At 36.1% G+C, this 21,580-nt stretch overlaps 1 protein-coding gene across 1 annotated transcript in view; it reads left to right on the forward strand.

Annotated features, from left to right (window-relative positions):
• Window positions 1-21,580, forward strand: part of ptc (protein patched) — a 98,165-nt gene that overhangs the window by 35,320 nt on the left and 41,265 nt on the right. Inside the window, exon 2 of the mRNA XM_089650723.1 lies at window positions 2,549-2,741. Within this exon, the coding sequence (XP_089506849.1) occupies window positions 2,549-2,741 (193 nt within the window). The remainder of the gene's footprint in view (window positions 1-2,548; window positions 2,742-21,580) is intronic.

Genomic DNA, 21,580 nt, shown 5'->3' on the forward strand with positions numbered 1-21,580 from the left:
GATCTTAATGTCGTTATAAATTGATACGGCTTACGGCGCCGCGTGTGATCGGCCTGCGAATCGCCTTGCTTTTACTACCTACTCACCCACCTATATCCATCTACCTAGCAACCTAGAGCGACGCGCGATACATAGAATATGTTTATAATTATATTTTTATTACTACATTGCTTCATTCACCGCCAGCTTCCTCTTTGTTCCGAATGCTAGATTACCAAACGTTATCAAATTATCACTTTTTGTATTTATTCTTTTTGCATTAAATTGGTTACCCTCTTCAGCTTTACAGTCAACATTTTACCGTTGTTTTCTTTCATTTCTGCATTCAATCACAACGTTCTTTCCTATTAAAATTCAACCGCTATTTTCTTTCCTTTTTCATATTAAACTTCGGCTTCCATTCCTTTTTATACAATACTAGCTGATGTGTACCCGGGGTTGTAAGTAAAGTTTTAAGGATGTGAATTCTTGGATACATCTACTTTTCTCTATTTTATTTCTTTTCGGGATAAATTTCATCCGCGTCTTTTTGTTTGTGCGCTTGGTTCTTCTAAACTACGCAACGGATTTTGATAGAGTTTTCATTATCATTTAGAGAATTTCTTCCGGAAGGTTTATACATGTATAATGCATCCATGTTACATTTATAGAAAGTGGAGAACAGTCGAGAAACGCCGAGTATGCTTCAGCTAGTAAATTATATTAAAATGCTTGCATCAATACGTCTGTCCCAACGCAAAACCAATATATCGATAATGTTAAAAACAGTGTCGATATTGATAAACATGTTGTCTGTGATGATGTGCGTGACATGAAACATTCCAATTTTTTCATTTTAAAAATTGTAACTGATTACAGGAACCATTGATGAAGTAGGTAACAAAATTATTTTATTTTAATAATTAGTCTATATTTGAAATGTGTATTTCTTTTGTTTAAATTATTGATATTTTACGGGTCTGCTCTAGTTAAAAATAATGTTAATTTTCATATTATTGTTCTTTTATAATTCTACTAAAAACGTCCGTAGACCTTTGCATTCGAATTAATCAACGTCTCCGAGGCAAGCCAAACGTGAGGTTACGTTGTAATAATACCTCGACGTCCTCGGCTCGACCCCTGGCCCCTGCCGTGCAGGCCTCCGTACGTCATCGTTAACCGTCGGCCCGAGAGCCGGACATTAATCCTAATCAGCGAGGATCGGGGTTAAGGGGCTTCGCGGGGGTTCCGAGATCTGCACACGGTAGATTAAATAAGTGAAAGTGATCGATTGAGGCGATACATGAATGTGAATGAAGCAATGAGTGTTTGCCAGTAGTGTCGGGTTCTAGCATCTCTGCCTGCCGCTTTAGTTGGCGCATTGCATGGTATCAAACAAAATGCACAACCAGAAACGCAATCAAAGATATTTTTTTTCAAAACATCACCGCAAATTTTAATTTATCTAATTTATATTTGTGTATTGTCTTATTATTTGTCATGGAAAGGAAATTTGTACGTCAGTACACCTTTCCTAAAAGCTTTATAAGCTAAGATACATATCACAGACAGACGAATTACTTACTAGAAGTGGAAGATACTGAACCAATGCTGGATCTTAGACCTTCCATTTTACCATCGGACCTCGATAAAATAATAATAATGATAACATGGAATTTATATAGCGCAGTTTAGTGTCATTTCACTTAGTGCGCTTAACTATAACAAACTTAAAAACGGTAATTCAGTATTAGTGGTCATGTTCTTAAAATTATTCCTACAGTGTACCTTACCCAATACAGATCTAATATTATAACACTAAATATACTGTTTATACTAAATGATGACAAAACTTAGAATAACAATAACAGTAGGACAGGACAAAACACGAATATTAAAACTAAAACATAATATAAAACAGGAGGCACTTTGTGCTCAGAAATAACAATCTTCTGAGCAGACATTTTAAAAAGGTATAATAAGGAGGCAACCGAAACCAAACAATTACCGGAAGTTTTAGAATATGGCTTATTATATAATATTGAAATGAAGTTAAGATTTTTTGAATGGTAAGATTTTTCAAATAATTTTGTTTTTAAAGCCCGTTTAAATTCAGCCAAATTCTGAAGATGAGAAGAGCGTCTATTGTAAACTTTTAAATGAAAATACAAAGCGTTTTTTTTTCTTTCCTCGCGGAGAAAAATGAGTATTGCTGATTTGTTAAGAATCTCTTAAAATTATTCGTAATCAGCTCTAATTGCAGGCCCTCAACGAATGATTTGATAGGTTTCCCGATAAACTTATAGTAAAATACCAATTATAAATAGTTAAATACCATATTTTCAACGATGTCCATATATATATATATATCAAGACTAACGCAGGTGCATGAACACGTGTTCAGATATGTTAGGAGTTTATCAGGAAACTGCCAGAAAATACAAAATCAGATAGTATGGCTTTTATGAATCGGTGTCAATACCTATGTACCTGTCAATAAAGCCGCCCCTGTCCACCATTGTTTGTTTCTTTAGATATGTAATTTTTTGACGTGTTTATTAAAATCCAGGGGCGCATCGCCGGCGGCGCTTGGGCGCTTTGGGCGCGCGCGCGACTGCAGACGCGCCTGGCCTCTCTCGGGCGCGCTTTGCACGCGCACGCCGGCAAGGTGCTGTTCGTCGCGCTGCTCGTCCTCGCCACTTTCGGCGTGGGGCTCAAGTCGGCCACCATGCACTCCAGGGTGGACCAGCTCTGGATCCAAGGTCAGTACACTTCTATATGTATACTATGTATTCATTTATAAACACCTCAAGCTTCGCACTAATTAAAACCATACCATTACGCAATTATCATTGTTGTACTGGTAATTAGAATTAATTTTATTATGTATTATGTAACTTAAAACGCACCTTTTCAGACAGTCGTATCCATAATTTCAGAAACCTTCACTTTCACAGTAGACGGCAATTTAAATTAACAAAATATAAAAAATACTAAAAATAAAATAATATAAATAAAAATAATAATTAAAAATAAATATATAAAAATGATAACAACTAACAATTTGTGGGCTTTTTAAGACGGTTAAAATACAGTTAAATTAAAAAAAACTATAGCAGACTTAAGGTCATGCGATGACCAGTGTTTTTTGATATAGTGTCCTCTGCGTGCAGTTTTATCTTTTATAAGCATAAACTTTTTAATATAAGTGTGTTTGTCGGAAGTGACTTGCCAGGTAAGTATGTTTTGGTATCTTTTCTAAATAACAAATGTAGATCCTAGGAAATAAATTGTACAGCGCCCTTGAGGTGATTTTTCACAAAAACGGCGCTCTACAAATTATCCAATTATTATTATTATTATTAGTATGTTCCAATTTACAGGATGGCTATATAAAAACAAAAACTGCAACCTCCTAAAAACTTTCTAAAACCTTTTTACGAGTTTTGCGAACTATGAATTTCAGAGGAACTTTTTGTGAACTTTAGAGAAGTGTATACAGATAAAACTTACTGATATTTAATTTATTAAAAATCTGGTCAAATTCTTCGTATTTCTTTTGAAAACGGGACTGCAGGCCTTTAACGAATGAATTCACAGGTTTGCTTACAAATTTTATTAGGATGTCGGAACACGTGTTTATAAAATTTTTCATATTGTCGCATTTCGTCATTATATTTATCAGGAAAAGCACAGCTGCATTAAGACGTGTTCCTATATATCCCGAATGGACTAGTATTTTATTAGGAAATGGATTGCAATCGCGGTTTAAACAGGATTTCAATAAATCAGCCATACTCGTTTTTCTCCGTGTATCGACATTTTATGTAGGGTAGGGTAGCGAACTCCTGTTTTATCTCTACCACTACTTCTTGACGACATTTTATGTAGGGTAGGGTAGCGAACTCCTGTTTTATCTCTACCACTACTTCTTGACGACATTTTATGTAGGGTAGGGTAGCGAACTCCTGTTTTATCTCTACCACTACTTCTTGATCGTTTTGCATTTACATCTGACTGTAAATTTGTTTGTTTCGTTCCGTTTCCGGTCAAGATGGTCGCCGTGTTGGATACTACGCTTTTATACCGCCAGAGTTCGCATGGTCGCGGTTCCTACTACGAGCTGTCAAATCGGAATATTCAATATTGTGGTACCTACCGGCGTGAAGATGGTTTGAAAAAGATAGTAACATTTCTTTGAACAAATTGTATAATTCCTTATTTGAAATTAAAAAGAAAATTTTACATATAATATTTATGGTATTTAAGTACCTACTAACGAATCTTATGATTTTAAATTTTGTTGATTTATTAAAAAAGAGAAAATTAGAAATGTACATTTTTGTACTCTAGGCCTTCTATTCACGGAACTACAACCTAGTATTTATTTATTTTATTTTATTTATTTTTTTTTTTTAAAGAAAGACAAACATTCCCGGGTTACGAATAACCCAACAATGTTTGAAATTCGTTTATGAAAGAAAACTTTTTGTAACGTGTTGATTTATTTTGGATAACAATTTTTATACTCGCAACCAAAACCACAAAATAACGTCGTACGACGAAGTCACCGATGAAATAGTTAACAGTTAACCTTTGATTGATGCTAGATGTTATTTCGGTGTTGTTCACAGGCGAGACGTGAGATTAGACTTGTGTAGTGTGTATGGCCGGAAGTCCTCAGTCCCCCCCCCCCCCTTGCCCCCCCCCCCCCCTTGCTTCCTATGCGGGCCCATTATGCAATGCGCCCTGCATCCTAAAAGGGCACACGCACAGAGGAAAGAGTATCTCACGCATTCTTCGCTCTGCCGGCACACACGTGGTGTGGTGCATCCTCCACTGAAGAGACAAAACTGTAGAAGTGTGATCTATACAGAACTTAAAAGAAAACTGATGTCTCCAATTTACGATAAGACCTTTCGGTTCATGGCTCCATGACAACTCGACACAGGTGATTTTGCACAAAAACGGCGCTATACAAATCATCCAAATATTATTATTATTAATGACAATTCAACACACATTTAAAAATGAATCTAAAATACGTAACCTTTTTAACCTAGTTTTTGTTTCATCACTTTTCATGAATTTATATCATTTTTAAAGGTGTGTTGAATTCGTATAGGTATGTAAGGCAGACCAATGAAATTGAATATTCTGTAAGAACTTTTTTTAACTGAACTGTTTTTTTATCATTTTTACTCAAAGTGAGGAAAGTTTTTACCTCACTTCGGACACGTAGATACTCCTATACTACACTTCTATTTGTTGATATTTTCGGTGCGTACCACGGACACGTTCCTAGTTCTGTATGATAATATTCAACGAAATGTAAATGGGGGTAGAGTCGGAAGACATCATATTATTTCTGTGACGTTTATGGTTTCCTATAGTTTCTTAAACTTGGGAGGGAGTCCTAGATCATAAAGGCAACTGACAACTTAGTGTTACACCATCACGTTGATTCACCCCCACAAAAAAATGAGCAGATTTAATTGATGGGACCCCCCTTTGACGTGAACACGTCTTTAAAATCGATGCCGACAGTATCTATCGGGATAATTACCAACTTCAATAACCCGGCTACAAATGAATGACATTTTCAACGAGAAGGATGAAAGTTTGTGCCATTGTCGCTTCGACATTCGTGACTGCCGGACATGGCAAAATGCGCATGAGCCCATGATTTTCCGGATTCTGATGCTGAAATAAGTGAAGAGGTGGTGTAGGAGATGGGGAACAAGAAGGTTGGGAAGCATTGTCCCTTGACAATGCTTAAAACAAACACCTTTTCAATTCAGAGTTGTGAACTCTTACTGAAGCTGTATTGTTTTTCTGAAAAACAAGTCATGGTTTTAGCGATATAGTTTTTGTAACGTTCTCATTGTTCTTATGATCATTATCACCACTAGTTGGATCAAGTCGCTAGCCAATTGCCACGTTTCTAATAATTTTGTGTACCTTTAATGAGCAATACATGACGGATAATAATAATTCATTCATTTTAAGCTCTCGATGCAGTTTTCTGACCAATCAGATATGCATTGGCAAGTTTCTCTACCCTGTCGACAATAATAACCGACGTAACAGTACCTGCCGCTAATTAAGGCCGGTAATAACATTGCTGCAGAATATTCAAAACTCCCAATGACTTGCATTTCCATGTAAATCTGTATTTCTGGTTTTCTTTGTTGTTATTGCATGCAGACGTCTTAATTCAGTTCTCGTGAAAATCTCCGTTCTCCTTTGAAGTTCTCAATTTATTGTAAACATCATTACGTTTGATACCAACTCCGCTTAAAGTACGTATAGAAATCTCTGTTTCTGTGTAAAGCATCCAAATGCGTTCAAGGAAATACTTCAATTAGGATGTCTACGGAAATACTTATACTTATATTTATGAAGAATAATATTTCCATCAAGACCTATGAAGCTTTTAATCCCTTTGGCATATTCGGTCAGATGGTCGGAATATTTCCGCTTTGCAATATAATTAAATATACGTAATATTTCTTAATATATCTGAAAACTGTTTTTGAAATGTGTTGGAACACGCTTTCAAATTTAATTGTTAGAAATAAACTGTATATTTTTTTAATTATTAAAATTTGAATGCAAACGTGATTTTTTTTATAAAAATGGCTCACCAAGAAAAACACAAATTTTATTAGACAAATGTATTATAAACATTATTGTCACCTCATTTTGTGTCGTTTCGTATAAAAATAATTAATTAAAAATTCACAAATTTTTCTTCTCATTTACATTTATTTCACATTTTAATTAGAATGTGGTAAGCTTTTAGATTTGAATACAAAGCGTGGTGTTTTCTCCTTCTAACAACATTTAGATGATATTTCACACCATGACATAAGCAGACCAAAAGCTAACAAGCACACGTGTAACTGTCAAAGGCATTGATGAGTTGTTCCATATTTTTCAATTGTTCAATGAGATTAAACGTAGTAACTGTATGTATATAAATATCTTTATTGTTTTTTGAAGTAGGTTGTAATAACAAAAGCGATATAGCATCAATTATAATGAATGTGAGTAGAGGTCAGAAGCTTTCCCTCCATTGAAAGGTAGCCCAGTGCCCAGTGGCCAGTGGCGGTGGCCAGTAAGCGGTTGACCTTATGGAGAATGCCGAAGGAATGTAGCTTAGTATTAGGCCTCTGCGCTATTTGATTACGTTGTTGTAACCGTTGCTAGAGAAAACATTCCATCTAGCGAGTAATTACCGACAGTGGTTACTTATTCCGTATTGTAGGGCTATTGTCGAACGAGCCATCGAAAAATTAAGGACCTTACACACCTCCCCGCAATCGGAGTCAATATCGGGGCAGTGGTGGGGAGCACCCTAGATAATATATATCGATATAAGTTCTCTACGTCTGCTGGTTCCACTACTCTCATATCATCTACATTTATGTGGCTAAAATTACAGCGATTCATCAATCATTTCTTCACCAAAATTTTTCTTTTTTTACACACTTGCACGCAAGAAAGCGCTAGAGCAATTCCTATTTTTCATATTGATCGACGAACGTTTCACTGCACGGTCAGTTTCACGCTGTAACAGGGGCGGGTGTGTAGAGAAGACGCTAATTTTAACCCCACCACCACCACTTAACTGAAATTGCCTCCAATTGTAGGGAGGTGTGTAAGGCCTTTTAGTTACTCATCCCAACCATCTTCACGTTGATTTTGATTAATTTAGTCCTGGGAATTTTTTTGAATGGATTCGATTGTGGCTAATATTTAAACAACAATTTTACGGTCTTTTAAATCGATTCTGTGAGAATTCAGAGACCTTGAATTTAAATTCGACCGGATATTTAAGATTCACGATCGTGCTGCACTATTAACAATAAAGGAAAAAACGCGGCGGTAGCAAACATTTGCGTCGCTTTTAATGATTCAATCTCCGTGAAATTCCTCCGAGACTTTTCATAAATCTCGACTCGACTGTAAAATGATTAAGTCGGGTAAATATTTATCTCTCCTCGGTTCCGGATATATCCGTGCGGCAGCCGAATAATCTCTATTTACGTAAGCGTCTATATGCCGTTACAAAGTGGTTGTAAAGAACGAGAGTCGCTGGACGTAATAGCTGGCACGGAGCGCGGGGATATCAACTCGTGCATGAGTAATCAGTAATGCGGGCGGCTGTTGCCTGAATGTGTCCTGGTACCTGGTGCAGCCTGGCCTCTGTTAGCCTGTGTCCTGCGTCCTGCCAGACATTGCCCGTCCCGCGGACCACAGGGGATGACAGGAGTAGGTATTTCCACGATAACTGCACCGAGACCGGCTGCTTGCTGCTTCTGCTTGCTGACTATCATGATTTGCATGCTGCACTTATCAAATTGTTGAACTTGATTTATTCGACCTCCACGTGGAATGCTTTCTCATTATTCCACCGAGTCACCGCCTCGTCTGGAAAGATTCAATAAGACAATAATACTAGTAGAGAATGTAATCGTGCTTGAGATAATTAATTATACAATATACAGAACCCGTTGGGTAACTTTTTGTTGTGAAACGATTAAGTTATAAGCCTTCAATTGATACAAATGCGCCTTTAATTGCAGAGAACTGTCGACTTGGTCGGACATTACTTTGTTATCTGTCTAATAAATGTACCATTTTGTTGGGTGTACTCGATGGATATCTGATTCACAAAAAGTAATTTAATGAAGTCAGAAATAATTGATTAGTTTAAAATCCGGCTAATAGATTGTAGATACGGTGGTCAGCCCTGGGGCATGGGCGGCTGCTGGCTGGGCGACTGCTGACTGGGCGACTGCTGACTGGGCGACCGCGACTGGGCGATTGGGCAGTGAACGCTGGCCAGAGCGAGCAACAGCGGGACGCATTGTGAGTCGTGTACAAAGATGTTTATGTAAATACTGCTGGCGGGAAATTAAGCTTGAATTACTCGGCTCTCCCGGCGGTACTCCGATAGAGACGTCAAATATTCCGAAGGCTCTCCTCTCAGCTGCCCTCCCTCCCTCCACTCACTCCACTCACTCCACTCACTCCACACTCTGTAGTCTATATTCGATGTACCAACTGTACCCACTACCCAGTGCTGGACCGGCACTCTCTTTCCCTTCTTAATCTCCACTAGACGCTTTATCAATGGCAACCGATATATCTGAGAAGAATTATGTCAGACCTGGTTGTGTTGCACAGAGTCATTACCAACTTAATTGACAGCCCTGCCGTTATCGCCACTATCACATTCCTTGTGCCGATATAGGAACACAAGACAAAATGTAACATTCTTCTGCAATGTTGTGTATGCATGCCAACTATAAGATACACTCATTATCCAATAGGATGCGTAATCTGGGCAACAATTTTGGGGGTACTATTGATATATTTACTGACTCCATTTATAGAATTAAGCGTAATGAGTGAATCCTACAAATTAAAGTAGCGTTGATATATATCATAGTATTGTTCTAGTTTCTATATTATTTTATGTCACTGTTGCATTTAGTTATTTCGTGCTTTAAAAACTTTGGGTATAATTTTTGATAGCTCACTAAGGTATATTCTGTTCTTAAAATCGCCCGGCAGGGCGTAAAACCAAATAAAATAAAATTAGAAAATCGTAAATTGATTTAGGTACTCCAGGGTTTTCAATTTCGCCTTGTATATCTTGGTTCATTCAAGACGTTCATGTTTTACTGTTATTTAGCTAAGGAAATGTTATTATCTCTGTATAAATAATAATATTCACTAAAAGCTGCGAACAAACAATGCAAAATTGTTAAACGACCTCCCTCGGAAATTGTAGACATTGGGCAACTTGGCCAATGTAGTTAGTTCCTGGACATGTAGGCATGTTGCCCATCATAATATTGTAATACCTCCTGCGTCGTATTGTACATCATCTAAACCCTGGCCTGCAGTATTCGCTCAGAGCAATCGAATCTAATCCCCGATAGTGGTCCCCATTGTCTCGATGCTCGATGCTTCTGCTCTCCTAGCTCCGCGCGATGTCTTTGTTATTGCTGCATAGTTGCTTTATTGCCTTATCCAACCTTTGGATGTTTCGCCCACGTGCTTGCTTTTCTTTTCCTTGGATTCGTCTTCTCTTTCTCACCTGTCTCACCGCATCCGCTTTGATTGAACGATTGAAGGGAGTGTCTCGAGTTATTTCTGTTCGTACTGCATCGTCTTTTTGGAGTGGAGTGTCGTAGAAAAAGGCCATCTTTTGAGCCTGTGACATATACATAACTCGCGGTAATGGTATTAACGCCATCCCTTTACCCCTGAAACCCTCGCTCGCCTTTCCTCGTAAATATGTCTCTTAGCTGACTTGTGTGTGGGTTTTATGGCCCTTTAACTGGACTTTGAGGATGACTCAATTCCCCTCACAATATGAGCGCGTCAGATGAACAATAATCGTATTGTTGTTCAATCTTCATTGGTGGCTATAAATGGGATAGGATCTGTCATGTTACAAGTAACCCTGTAAATCTTAACTCCATGTATACTACTTATATCAAATAAAATTGAAATAACTTTATTTCCCAAGATTATACATAATAAGGCTCTTGTGGATATTTACATAAATACAAACAGATAAACACATTTGTAAGTAAATAACTCGACTTCCTTTCTGATGCATCGCGGTAAGCTCTATTAATCTCGCCGGTCTTTGTAATGATTTTTTAATTAATACCTCATTGTGTTTTCCTTATCTTACTTTCAAATGTAAAAAAGCTGGTCCTACCGCCTTTGTAGCAGCGTCGTGTGTGAGGCGGGCTACTAGTGAGCACGTACAATTGAATCGGTAATAGAATTGGAAAATCAATTAAGCTCAATCTGTCCGGCGGTGGGCATTGGCCATCCACTGGACCACCACAGTTTCATCTCCCCTCCATTCACACCGCCACATCTCCTACCTTTCATTACCTGGTCCGCTGAACGGATTCCCACCGAATGAACACATTACAATTTAACTTCTCTCGGAATTACATGGGCTCATTTATTGATAACTCAAATGGGTTTTACGGGCTTCCGATGACATTTAGGCAGTTTCCTGTACTAATAAATTCCACAAAAAGTAATTTTGGTATCCTAAGATTTAATAATAGAGAGATGATTATTTTTTCAAAATTGATATTTAATATAATTGCAAAGGCTATGCTAACCGTTCATATCAAGTCGTGAACTTCCAATGATCTCCTTTTTTCCTTCCTTTCGTTCACATCATTCAGCCACACAATATTCCCCAAGGACGTAATAACTCCGATCGAAAATTTGAACCGAAATATTGTGACGTCATATGTTTGCTTAACTATTGACTATTGACTAGTGAAAAACTCTGAAAATCTATGGAATAAACTTTCAAAGTTTTTCATTGGTGTGTAGTATAATGAGTAGGCTCCGAATGAGAATTTTACTGTCTATATATTGGCATATCTATGGTTTTTTTAGGTCCAATTTTTTTCATACAAAAAGCCCGAAGTTATCAATGTATAGACGTTGATTTATGCGTAATTCTACTGGCTCCGGATTGATGGTTGAAATTGAAATTAGTTCAGTTAAGTTCTGATCTGTTCTTTTCATTGTTCCAAATTTCAAACACTTTTCCAGCAAGGTGATGCTTAGGGATCGGTAGGAACTGAATAAATGACATTGCGATAGGTACTATACATATTCTCATTTCAAAACAACACAGCCTTATGACTTATTTTAATTGTAAAGAACGCTTATTTACATGGAAAGTATATTTTGGCATGTCTTCATTACATTGTATTTTTTATAACATTAGAGAAAAAATATAATTTCTCTGAATTTAAGCAGCTATCCTTGGAAAACTACATAGGATAATTTAAAAGAAATATATGTTACAATTTAGAAAAACATAATTTTGCTAAAAAAAGGTAAGTTATTACAAAAAGTTAGTACGGCTGGCGATTGGCTTTTTACCCCCGGCATCCTACGGGTTAAGTAGAAATATTTCTTCCACGTTAAGGGCGATAATAGAAATCGCGACCTACATAATAAGAATGCGTCTTTCAGTACCTACATATCGTAGCGAGCCGCCTCAATATTGGTGAAGCAGCTATGTTCACAATACGTTGGTGGCTCGTAGTGATATTCGGGCGGTATTTAACATTCCATTTCCTCCACACGACAGCCGTACAAGAAGTCAATCAATTTATAGACCCGTAATAAATAGCTTTCACGGCCCATCGTGCAATTTGGCCGGTAATATTGGGTATAATGTTATGAAGCATTTCTTAATAAACTCACGGCCACTCCTACAATATATACTATATACTCATATACTCCTTTCCTATCCACTGGGAGTATTGTGCCGACCTGCTATCGAACCTTGCATATATGAATATCAAACATCATTATTACCATTTTTGTTTACCGAAGCTAAATTTATGATTTATGTATCAAATCAAGAAAATTTGACCCAAGTTATTTGATTTTTGATGGGTTGATCATGCGTAACTCCGAGTCTCAGGCATTAAGTTGAAAAGAAAGTTATTTTGTACTGATAACCTCTCCCGCTTTCTCATAAACTACACATGTAACAGTCATTGTAACGGAGCTCTCAGCGGCAAGATTACAATTTTATTATTCTACGCATTACTTGCGAAAAATTGTTTTCGAAAAAAACTAAAACTACACATTTTTACTGTCTAACAAAACATTTGTTTCCTAAAACCCTAAAAACTCTCGAACAGTGAGCTCTGCCGTCATGAAATTTGTCGTGAACTTATTTTGTTGAATAGGTTGTAAAAATGTCGTTGAAAAAAAAAACTTTTAATCATGCTTTAAATATTTGTACTTAATTATTTGTTTGCGCCCGTACATACGCAATATTAATATGAATAAATAGTTTTGTTCGTATAAAAACCCAATTCTTTCAATAAAGGCGTACGAATACAATATTGTGTTTGTATGAAACCTATGTCATTTTTTTCCATCTCATATTTCAAATTCAGAATTAACAATATAAGCTTGCAAATAATTTTAATTTTAATTTTATCCGAGACACTATCTAGGTTACAAACCAATTTAGTAAATTAGTAATCATTAAAAAAAAGATAGCTGCCAAAAGTATGGGAAAAATTAGTTGCAAGAAAATATAGTTGATTCTAAATTTGAAATATGAGATCGACAAAAATGACTTATTATAATAATTAAGTCCCAATGGACGAGTGGTTAGAGGCGTTGTCCCGGTAAGACAGAGATCCTGGGTTCAATTCCCAGTTGAGACCGTTACCTTTTTTTGTGTCTTGTTCTGTTTCATGTTTCGTTTAGATGTATTAGTAGGTTCTTCTTCAGTGATATATTACATTGATGGGTATAACCTTTGAAAAATATTGAAAGAAAAATTATTCCAATAAAAATGATTTTTTTCCCCACGTGAATAGAGACCGCATTACATGAGAGTGCACTTATAAGTGACTTAAATAAGATTAATTGCTTTTAGATTCACAGTGTTTGACCCGCGGCGCACGCCACAGTTCAACTGAAACTCGCATTACAACCTCTAATCTATATAGCAAGGGCGTTTCGTAGATTTTTGTACCACTATTATCGCTAAATTAAAAAAAAACTTCTTTTTTTGACATTTTTTTTATGGAATACTAGCGAGAATTCACGATAAATCAGTTCCAGTTTTGATATTGGTAATTAAAGTAATTTTCTGTTAATAACAATAATAATATTTGGATGATTTGTATAGCGCAGATATATAATACATTTCTACAATGATCTATGTTATTACATAACTATATATGGAGATAATATATAGTACAATACTTACCTGGTAGGTTACTAGAGATTAACACTTGATTAACATTAAATTATTGTTTATTAGCGAAATTTAGATACAGGATTTAGGACATAATTGGAAAATTGGATATAACTTGACTTTCTCTCAGGATTGGTATATTTAATTTATGGGTATGATAGCTTAAAAATGTAAGTTTTTAGTTTAGACCTGAATTCTGTTGGACTTGTTATGGATCTTAGTTCCGGAGGGAGTTTATTCCAAGCCTAAAAACGGGATTGCGACCTTGCAATGAATTAACAGGTTTCCCGATAATATTTTATTGAATTACGAATATGTTAATCAGGTAACCTATAAATTCATTCGTTAATACCTGCAATCCCGTTTTTAACCAGATTACCAACAATTTGATGAGATTATTAATAAATCATCAATAGTTATTTTTCTCCGTTTGGTGAAGGTGTATGGTCTTACACCATGGAACGGTTAAGTGAACCAAAAATACTTTAAATATTGAAGACAATATTAGTGATTTCTAAACGAAAATCTGAAACAGAAAAATCAGAAAAGAAAACGGTCACATCTGGGACACGAACCCAGGTCCCTTGTCTTTCCGGGACAGTGCTCTACCAACTGAGCCAATGGGACCCTATTCCCCTCGGTCACTTTTAACTGTATCATACTTCGAATAAGAACTACTAACATTGTCTTCATTTTTTTACCGCACATTTTTACTGGCAACTATCTTTATGTATGATCGCAAGATTCAACCCGAACTAAATGCAATCCAGACAGCGTCTTTTTAGATAAACCTATCTTATTTTTTTATTTTTAATGTGCGACATCTGTTGACTTTTCTGCAAATCTAGAATGAATATTTATTTTTCGGAATAACTTTATTGAGTAAAACCTCAAATTGTAATATTTAAATATTGAAGACAATATTAGTGAATGATAAACGAAAATCTGAAACAGAAAAATCAGAAAAGGAAACGGTCACATCTGGGACGTGATGTGACCCAGATGTGACCGTTTCCTTTTCTGATTTTTCTGTTTCAGATTTTCGTTTAGAAATCACTAATATTGTCTTCAATATTTAAATATTATAATTTGAGGTTTTACTCAATAAAGTTATTCCGAAAAATAAACAAAAATACTTTGTTAGGGTCATGTCAAGAATCAGTATATAAGAAGAGTATGAGATGAATGAAGCCAGGAGTGTGCCAGGACAGAGTTCCGTGCCGGTTCATTGTCTCAACTAATGGAGGTGAATGACATGATGATTCGCTAGTTGTAGAAAATATATAGCCATGGCACGCCCCTGCGTATATAGAATCATTAGGATTATCATTTTTCGTTCTCACGGATTGTTATTTCCAACTCAATCCGGCTCCGCCCGATGACCCATCCACTAGGAAGATTAATTGCCATTGACACGACAACTTGTCCCTCAAATAACGAAACATATAAATACAACGTTTTGCATGGTAACTCGAAAGCATTATTACACAGGGCGGATTATAAATCACCCCCTATAAATACATCTGCGATACGTTATGGACCGTAAAATGGCCAGCCAAGTGCATGTTGTTTCGCTAACCGAGCCAGGAAAAGTCGTAAACTTTGTTTCCTACTGTTCCATCAAAAAACAAACCCACGGGATTCATAAAACGTAATCAGCCCGAGTTCAGTCTCGCATCTCACAACTTCTTTTATTATTTTAGCCACTGAAAGAAGAGGCACTTGCGTGGGGCCCGAATATATCGAGACCCTAGTTTTATAGTGAAATAACTCAACATTTCTGGGTTTGAGTTGAAGGAGTAGGCAGAGGACAGACCGACAAACAACACGGTCTTGGCACACACTTCGTGGCTAATTCACATTCATACGTCGTCTCATCGGCCCGACTCAAGTACTTGGTATTTGATATTTTGGTTTGCTCAAGTATTCACTTGATCCTGCAATGTCTTCTCGGGCGTCATCGACTTCTTCTAGCATTCAAATTCGCGTCATATATTCTCCTTATGCTCATTTCTTCGTTCATTCGCTTTACATGCCCAAACCAAAGCCTTGAATTCTTTGCGAATCTCCGCATTTTCACACGATTATACATGGTTTTAACCCACATACGCCTCAGAGATCATCTCATTCAGCATTCAGTCTACTTTTATCCTTCCTCTACTAATTCCATGCCTCATTGCCACACATCAGGGTAGGTATCAGCTATCAGCTTTACGTTTTCTTTCTTTGGGCATTTTTTGTTTGTTTTGAGTCAATGCTGCCAAATGGTAAAGAAACTCTCCTTCATATTTCAATAAAGAAATAAGTCAAATATGTCTTAATTATAGATACCTCTGAGAGTTCCGTTGTTTATCTTTCTTTCCATTATGTATTATGCGTTAGTAATTACAAGAAAGCTTTCAGTGACAGGACCATTCACGATATCATTGGTATGTTCTCACTCGGGTAGGGTGGGCTGGGTAATGAAAACGGATTATCCTAACTTTTTTCCGAAATATGCTTCGTTGCATCACAATGCACATCTCTGCAAAGTGAAATGTGCATTAAATAGCATGCAAACATTAAAATAACTTGAATAGAATACTCGTAGATTATAAATAATTAAAAATTTGACACCAGACAGAAAGAAATACGTTATTTACAAGCCAGATACCTAGCAAAAATCTTTGGTTTTTGACGGTCGTTACGCGTACATTCCTTCGATTCAAGAAAGAAGAAAACAAAGCCGCGTTTGTAAATTATCTCGATAACTTACTGTCAAATTAACGGACAAAGAGTCGTCTGTCCCTTTTAAGCCACGAAAAGAATATAACAAAAGCGCTAATTATCTTTAAAATAAAACCAAATCGAGTTTAATTTAAAAAAAAAATCATAGTGTAATTTCTTCCGCCTTTCGCAATTCAGAATAGATTTAGCGATCTTAAAATTGTGTATAAGTATATCTCCTCTATCTTTCTATTTCTAATTCCTAAACTTCTGACTATCTTTAAATTACCTTTGTGGCTGATGACTTATGATCCATGAAATTACCCGACCCTAGTCCCCGATTACTTCTACCTGTAAACTAACTTAGACATTTTATTTAATGCCTGATTTCTCCCGAGACTAGAACATAAGAATTCGAAGGACCAAAAGAGATTACGTTACAAAGTAATAATATCCTCTTGGCACGTGTGGAAACGTCCTTACGAACTAAAGGGCCTCACACACCGACGATGTCTCCTGTCTCGCCTTTCGCCGTCGGTGTTCCGTCGGGTTCCGTTGGCGTTCCGTCGTCTGGACGTCATTTCTCTGCTGTCGGCCGGCGGACCCTTCCCATATTTTTATGTACACGTCGGTACATTGTGGCGGTGGAAGATGAGATAATTAATTTTGTACGGATCGCCGTCCCTTCGCGACGCTTAAAGGATTTTCTGAGAGTAATATCCAAACCCTGCTTTCGGCCTTTCTTCTCTAGAAATATCTGTTTTCTGGGAGGGTCATACAAACAGTTTTATATTTCGGTACATAACAGCAATACCTTTTCAACCTAAATGATTTTTTTTTACTACTTTTTACCACAATATTCGTATATCAACATTATGATACCGTTATAAATAATCTACTTATATTAATATTAGAGATTCTAGAAGTAGAAAACTTACTGATATTAAATAAAATTTATTGAAAATCTGTTCAAATTATTCGTTTTCCTGTTAAAAACAGGACTGCAGGCCTTTGACGATTGAATTGACAAGAGTTCCTAACAAAGTATCAGTTAAAAGAGAATGTTTTATGAGGACCTAGGAACACGTGTTCATACAAATACATTGAAAAATTGAATAAAATAAAAATTCATAAATTGACACACTGATTTTGTCGCATTATGTCGTGATATTTATTGGGAAAAGAACAAGTGTTCTCGATATATTCTGAATGACTAATATTTTATTAGGAAATTGGCATGCTATCACTTTAAACAGGATCGTTTTACTCCGTGTATTTGCGAATATTATTTGATACGTAATAATTCTCAGCAATAAAAGCACTTGTTTTCTGCACGTACTGTAATCCGCATCCGATCTGAAAAGCAAGGGAAATAAATAATGGCGTACCGTTGATAATTCTGCTGTAATTTCTTCATTTTTCTCATACACGACACATGTAACAGTGTGCGTGTTTACTGCATAGATCACAATGGCATTACTCTAATTTTGATGATATCTTCCCGTAAATCTAACTCATCCCGCCATGTAGTAATGAAAACGACTACATAGGTTTAAATATTGAAGATAATTAGATTTTTAAACGAAAATTTGAAACAGACGAATCATACAAAAATACGGACGCATATAGTACTTGAATCCTGGAGTAGATAGGTATCTTAACTTTTCAAAATCTTTCTTTTAAAATCAAATAAACATCACCTCGATCAATGCAGATCAATAGACCATCAAAAGACCATCAAAAGATAATATTATCAATTTGTCATGGAAAAAAATAATAGTATATTGAATATATTCAAGCATTATTATATTGAATACATTCAAGCATTTCTATATTGAATACCTTCAAGCATTACCATATTGAATACATGCAAACATTGATATATTGAAAACATTCAAGCATTGCTATATTGAACACATTCAAGCATTGCTGTATTGGCTGCATATTTTTTTAAGGTTTCTCCTTCGCTATTTAAATATTAAGTTATTTAATGGTTGGCTTGTAAAGAGCACACGTTGGAAATACCTAAATTGTTTTCGCTGGGGATAATCCCGGGTATTTTTGTAAAATGACCATAATTTCTAATTATTCACAGTCAATAAGATTTGAAAAGCCACCGGTCCTTGGGTACGTGGGTTAGGCACTTTTGTAAGTGCCTACCCATCAGTTGCGGCACTTTTGACAAAAAATATCGGACCGAAGTAATACCCTTCCCGTTTATCTTCTTATTGGTGTTAAGACGAAATAAAACTCTTACCTCTAACCAACATTAATGTAAAAAAATTATATGTAGATATACCTACATAACAGGTTGTGTATATAATATATTTTTTATCTTTGTATTAAAAAGTTTTTTTTTTCATTAACGTCACCCGAGTAAAATAATTTCCCTCAAGGCCAATGTCACCCTTGGGGATGCTGTGTGGAGGATCTCTTTGAGGAGAGAAAGGACAAGGACTCATAGCAAACTCAAAGGCCGGTAAATCATTAACGACCTATGTAACAAATATCAACCTTGTGCTGAAGGGATCAATGACTCTATTTCCTCAGAAAATTTTCCAAGTAGAACAAGGACATCATTCCCACCTTACGCCTATTAAAAATTGCAATCAAATCTATCCTTTACCGCGCAAAGTCAATGGTTCAAAAGTTTGTTTCTTACAAATAAATACAAAAATCATATCCTTAAGGCGATGCACTACGTCGTGTAATATTTTAAATTGAGCCGCTACCAATAACAACCCTTACGTAGATGGCGATAAGGTTTAAATTCCCGCTTAACACCATCCGCCTGTTTTGATTTATGCAAGAAAAAAACATGGCCAAAAAGTGCCTTTTATTTTATTTTGTGGATGTTCAGGCATAAATTTTTTTTTTTCGATAATTTTATAAATTACTTAATTTGCCACATTATACAATGAAATTATAACCGAAAATGGGTTGGTAAGTAGGAGATTTTGAACTTTAAAGCAGTTTTCATAGGCCTTATACATTATTTTTTTTCTGGGCTTATAAAAAGACTTATTTAAAAAATACTCGATTGTTTCAAAGGCCAAGAGATGTATTCTTTTTTATAGTGAATACCTCACGAGAGTCCCAACTGCTCCCGTCTGGAGCCAGTGAGACTATGGCATCCCCAATTGGGGGATGTTGTGAGGCTGAAGGTAAGTGGGGAAAGGAAAGAGGAAGGTGGGGAAGTACCTGGCTATTCAGATCTAGTCACTAAACACGACTAAAGCCATTTGGAGCAACGTTTCAATTCTGAATGGTGGTCTTACACCAGGGCGATACTGGTAGTATCGTCCACTCTGGAACGTGCCGCAAATATACTATATATTATTTTAATTAATTTTAATTAATTAATTGTGAAATAACACAAATTAATCAAATAAAATTTATTTGCGCACGCCGGGTTCGAACCCGCGACCTTCGTAATGGCAGTCCAATGCGTTACCACTGGACTATGCCGGCCGTCAGTATTTAATTAAAGCATCTGAAACATTTCTAGCCTTTTAAATGCCAGTAGGTAGAAGTGTAGCTGTGCACAGCAGGCCGTGAATTTTTAATCAAAATAAATCATTTTTAAATCTTATTTTTAATAATTAAAAACATTACACCTTGAAAGGATATTTAAATGACTTACCAAATTTATTCAATATTCGACGTTTTTGCTTCCCTTCACTTAGATAAATATATTTTAAAAAAAAACGGGACATATGTATGATACAGAGGCTCAAAGAAAAGCCAGCCATTTTTCTATGGCTGGCCTGCTGGGCACGGCCAAGAATGCGAGATAACTCGCTCTTGGCACAGAAGCGGCTGGGCGACCAAATTTTCAAACCAAATCACATGATTTTGCATTACTACGTATGGCATCGCCTTAAAGAAACATCAAGCTAAACTTTTTCATCGTGGTTAAAGGTAAATTTTGTTGTTATTACGTAGAACTACGCGTTTTTTTAATCAACCACATTTCACTAATCCTTTAGAAGTCCCAACTGCCAGTAAGTAACATTGGGACTAATGGCATTCCCATTTGGGGGCATGTTGTGAAGAAGGATCTGAAGTGGGGGGAGAATAACCTTGATGCAGAATTCCTAAATTGTATTTTATTTATCTTTTTCTTTCATTGCATATTTATATAAATATTATTATTCAGCAAGCGTACAAGTCAGTTTACAGCGTTCATACATGAAGCAGTCTTTTTAATAGTGATATTATTTTTCACTTACGTGTAGTTCGCTTTAAATGTCAGTTCGCTCTCGTTAACTTATGCATTACTGCTAGATGCGTATCTCCTTATCGTTATTTAACGTTCTCGGGACCACCTTTACGTTTATGACTATTCAATTAATTATAAGTGTTGATATCAGAATTGCAGTAAACTTGGTGATGCAACTCGCGAGTTGGTAACGATAATCTCGCATGCGTAGTCGTCTATCGTAATTTGGTTTTAATATACGTTTATGCATTAAATTTGCTATTAAAATTTGTTTAACATGAATCTATTAAAATAGACATACTAAATCGTAATATATTATACAATGTTTCACTCTAATACCGCCATACTTTGTAGAGAAAGTGTGGTGTTAACCTAGCTTTTATACGAAATTATTATTTTGAAATAAATTAAAACACTTGGTATATTTTACCTATTTACAAAATTTGACATTTTATATCTAGTGTAGGTACATCCATTCTAAAATTACTATAAAAATATTCTATTACCTCCGTAATAAAATTTGGACTTCACAACATTGAGACATAACCCACGAAAAAGCAGACTTTTTGGCTTCCTTAACATTTAAAGGGAATTCATTGAACGTTTTGAAAACTTTATAATAAATATTGTTTTGTGTTGCAGATAAATTTGTTTTAGGAAGCCTAAAATCAATCGCTTTAACCATTTAAGGTATCCCCTTTGCAGAATGCATTATTTACGTTTTCGAAATACATTTCCACAACATGAAACCATCTTGGGTGCAATCATTCACCTCGGAGGCCGAATCGAGATTGAGTTATTCAGGTACCTACCCACTTATTCTGTGGAAGGTAGGTACTTACCCTTTTGGGCTTGGTTGTTGTTTACAGCGAACT

Source organism: Hesperophylax consimilis, chromosome 3, assembly GCF_061612785.1.
Source record: "Hesperophylax consimilis isolate HC1 chromosome 3, BYU_Hcon_1.0, whole genome shotgun sequence".
Lineage (NCBI taxonomy): Eukaryota > Metazoa > Arthropoda > Insecta > Trichoptera > Limnephilidae > Hesperophylax > Hesperophylax consimilis.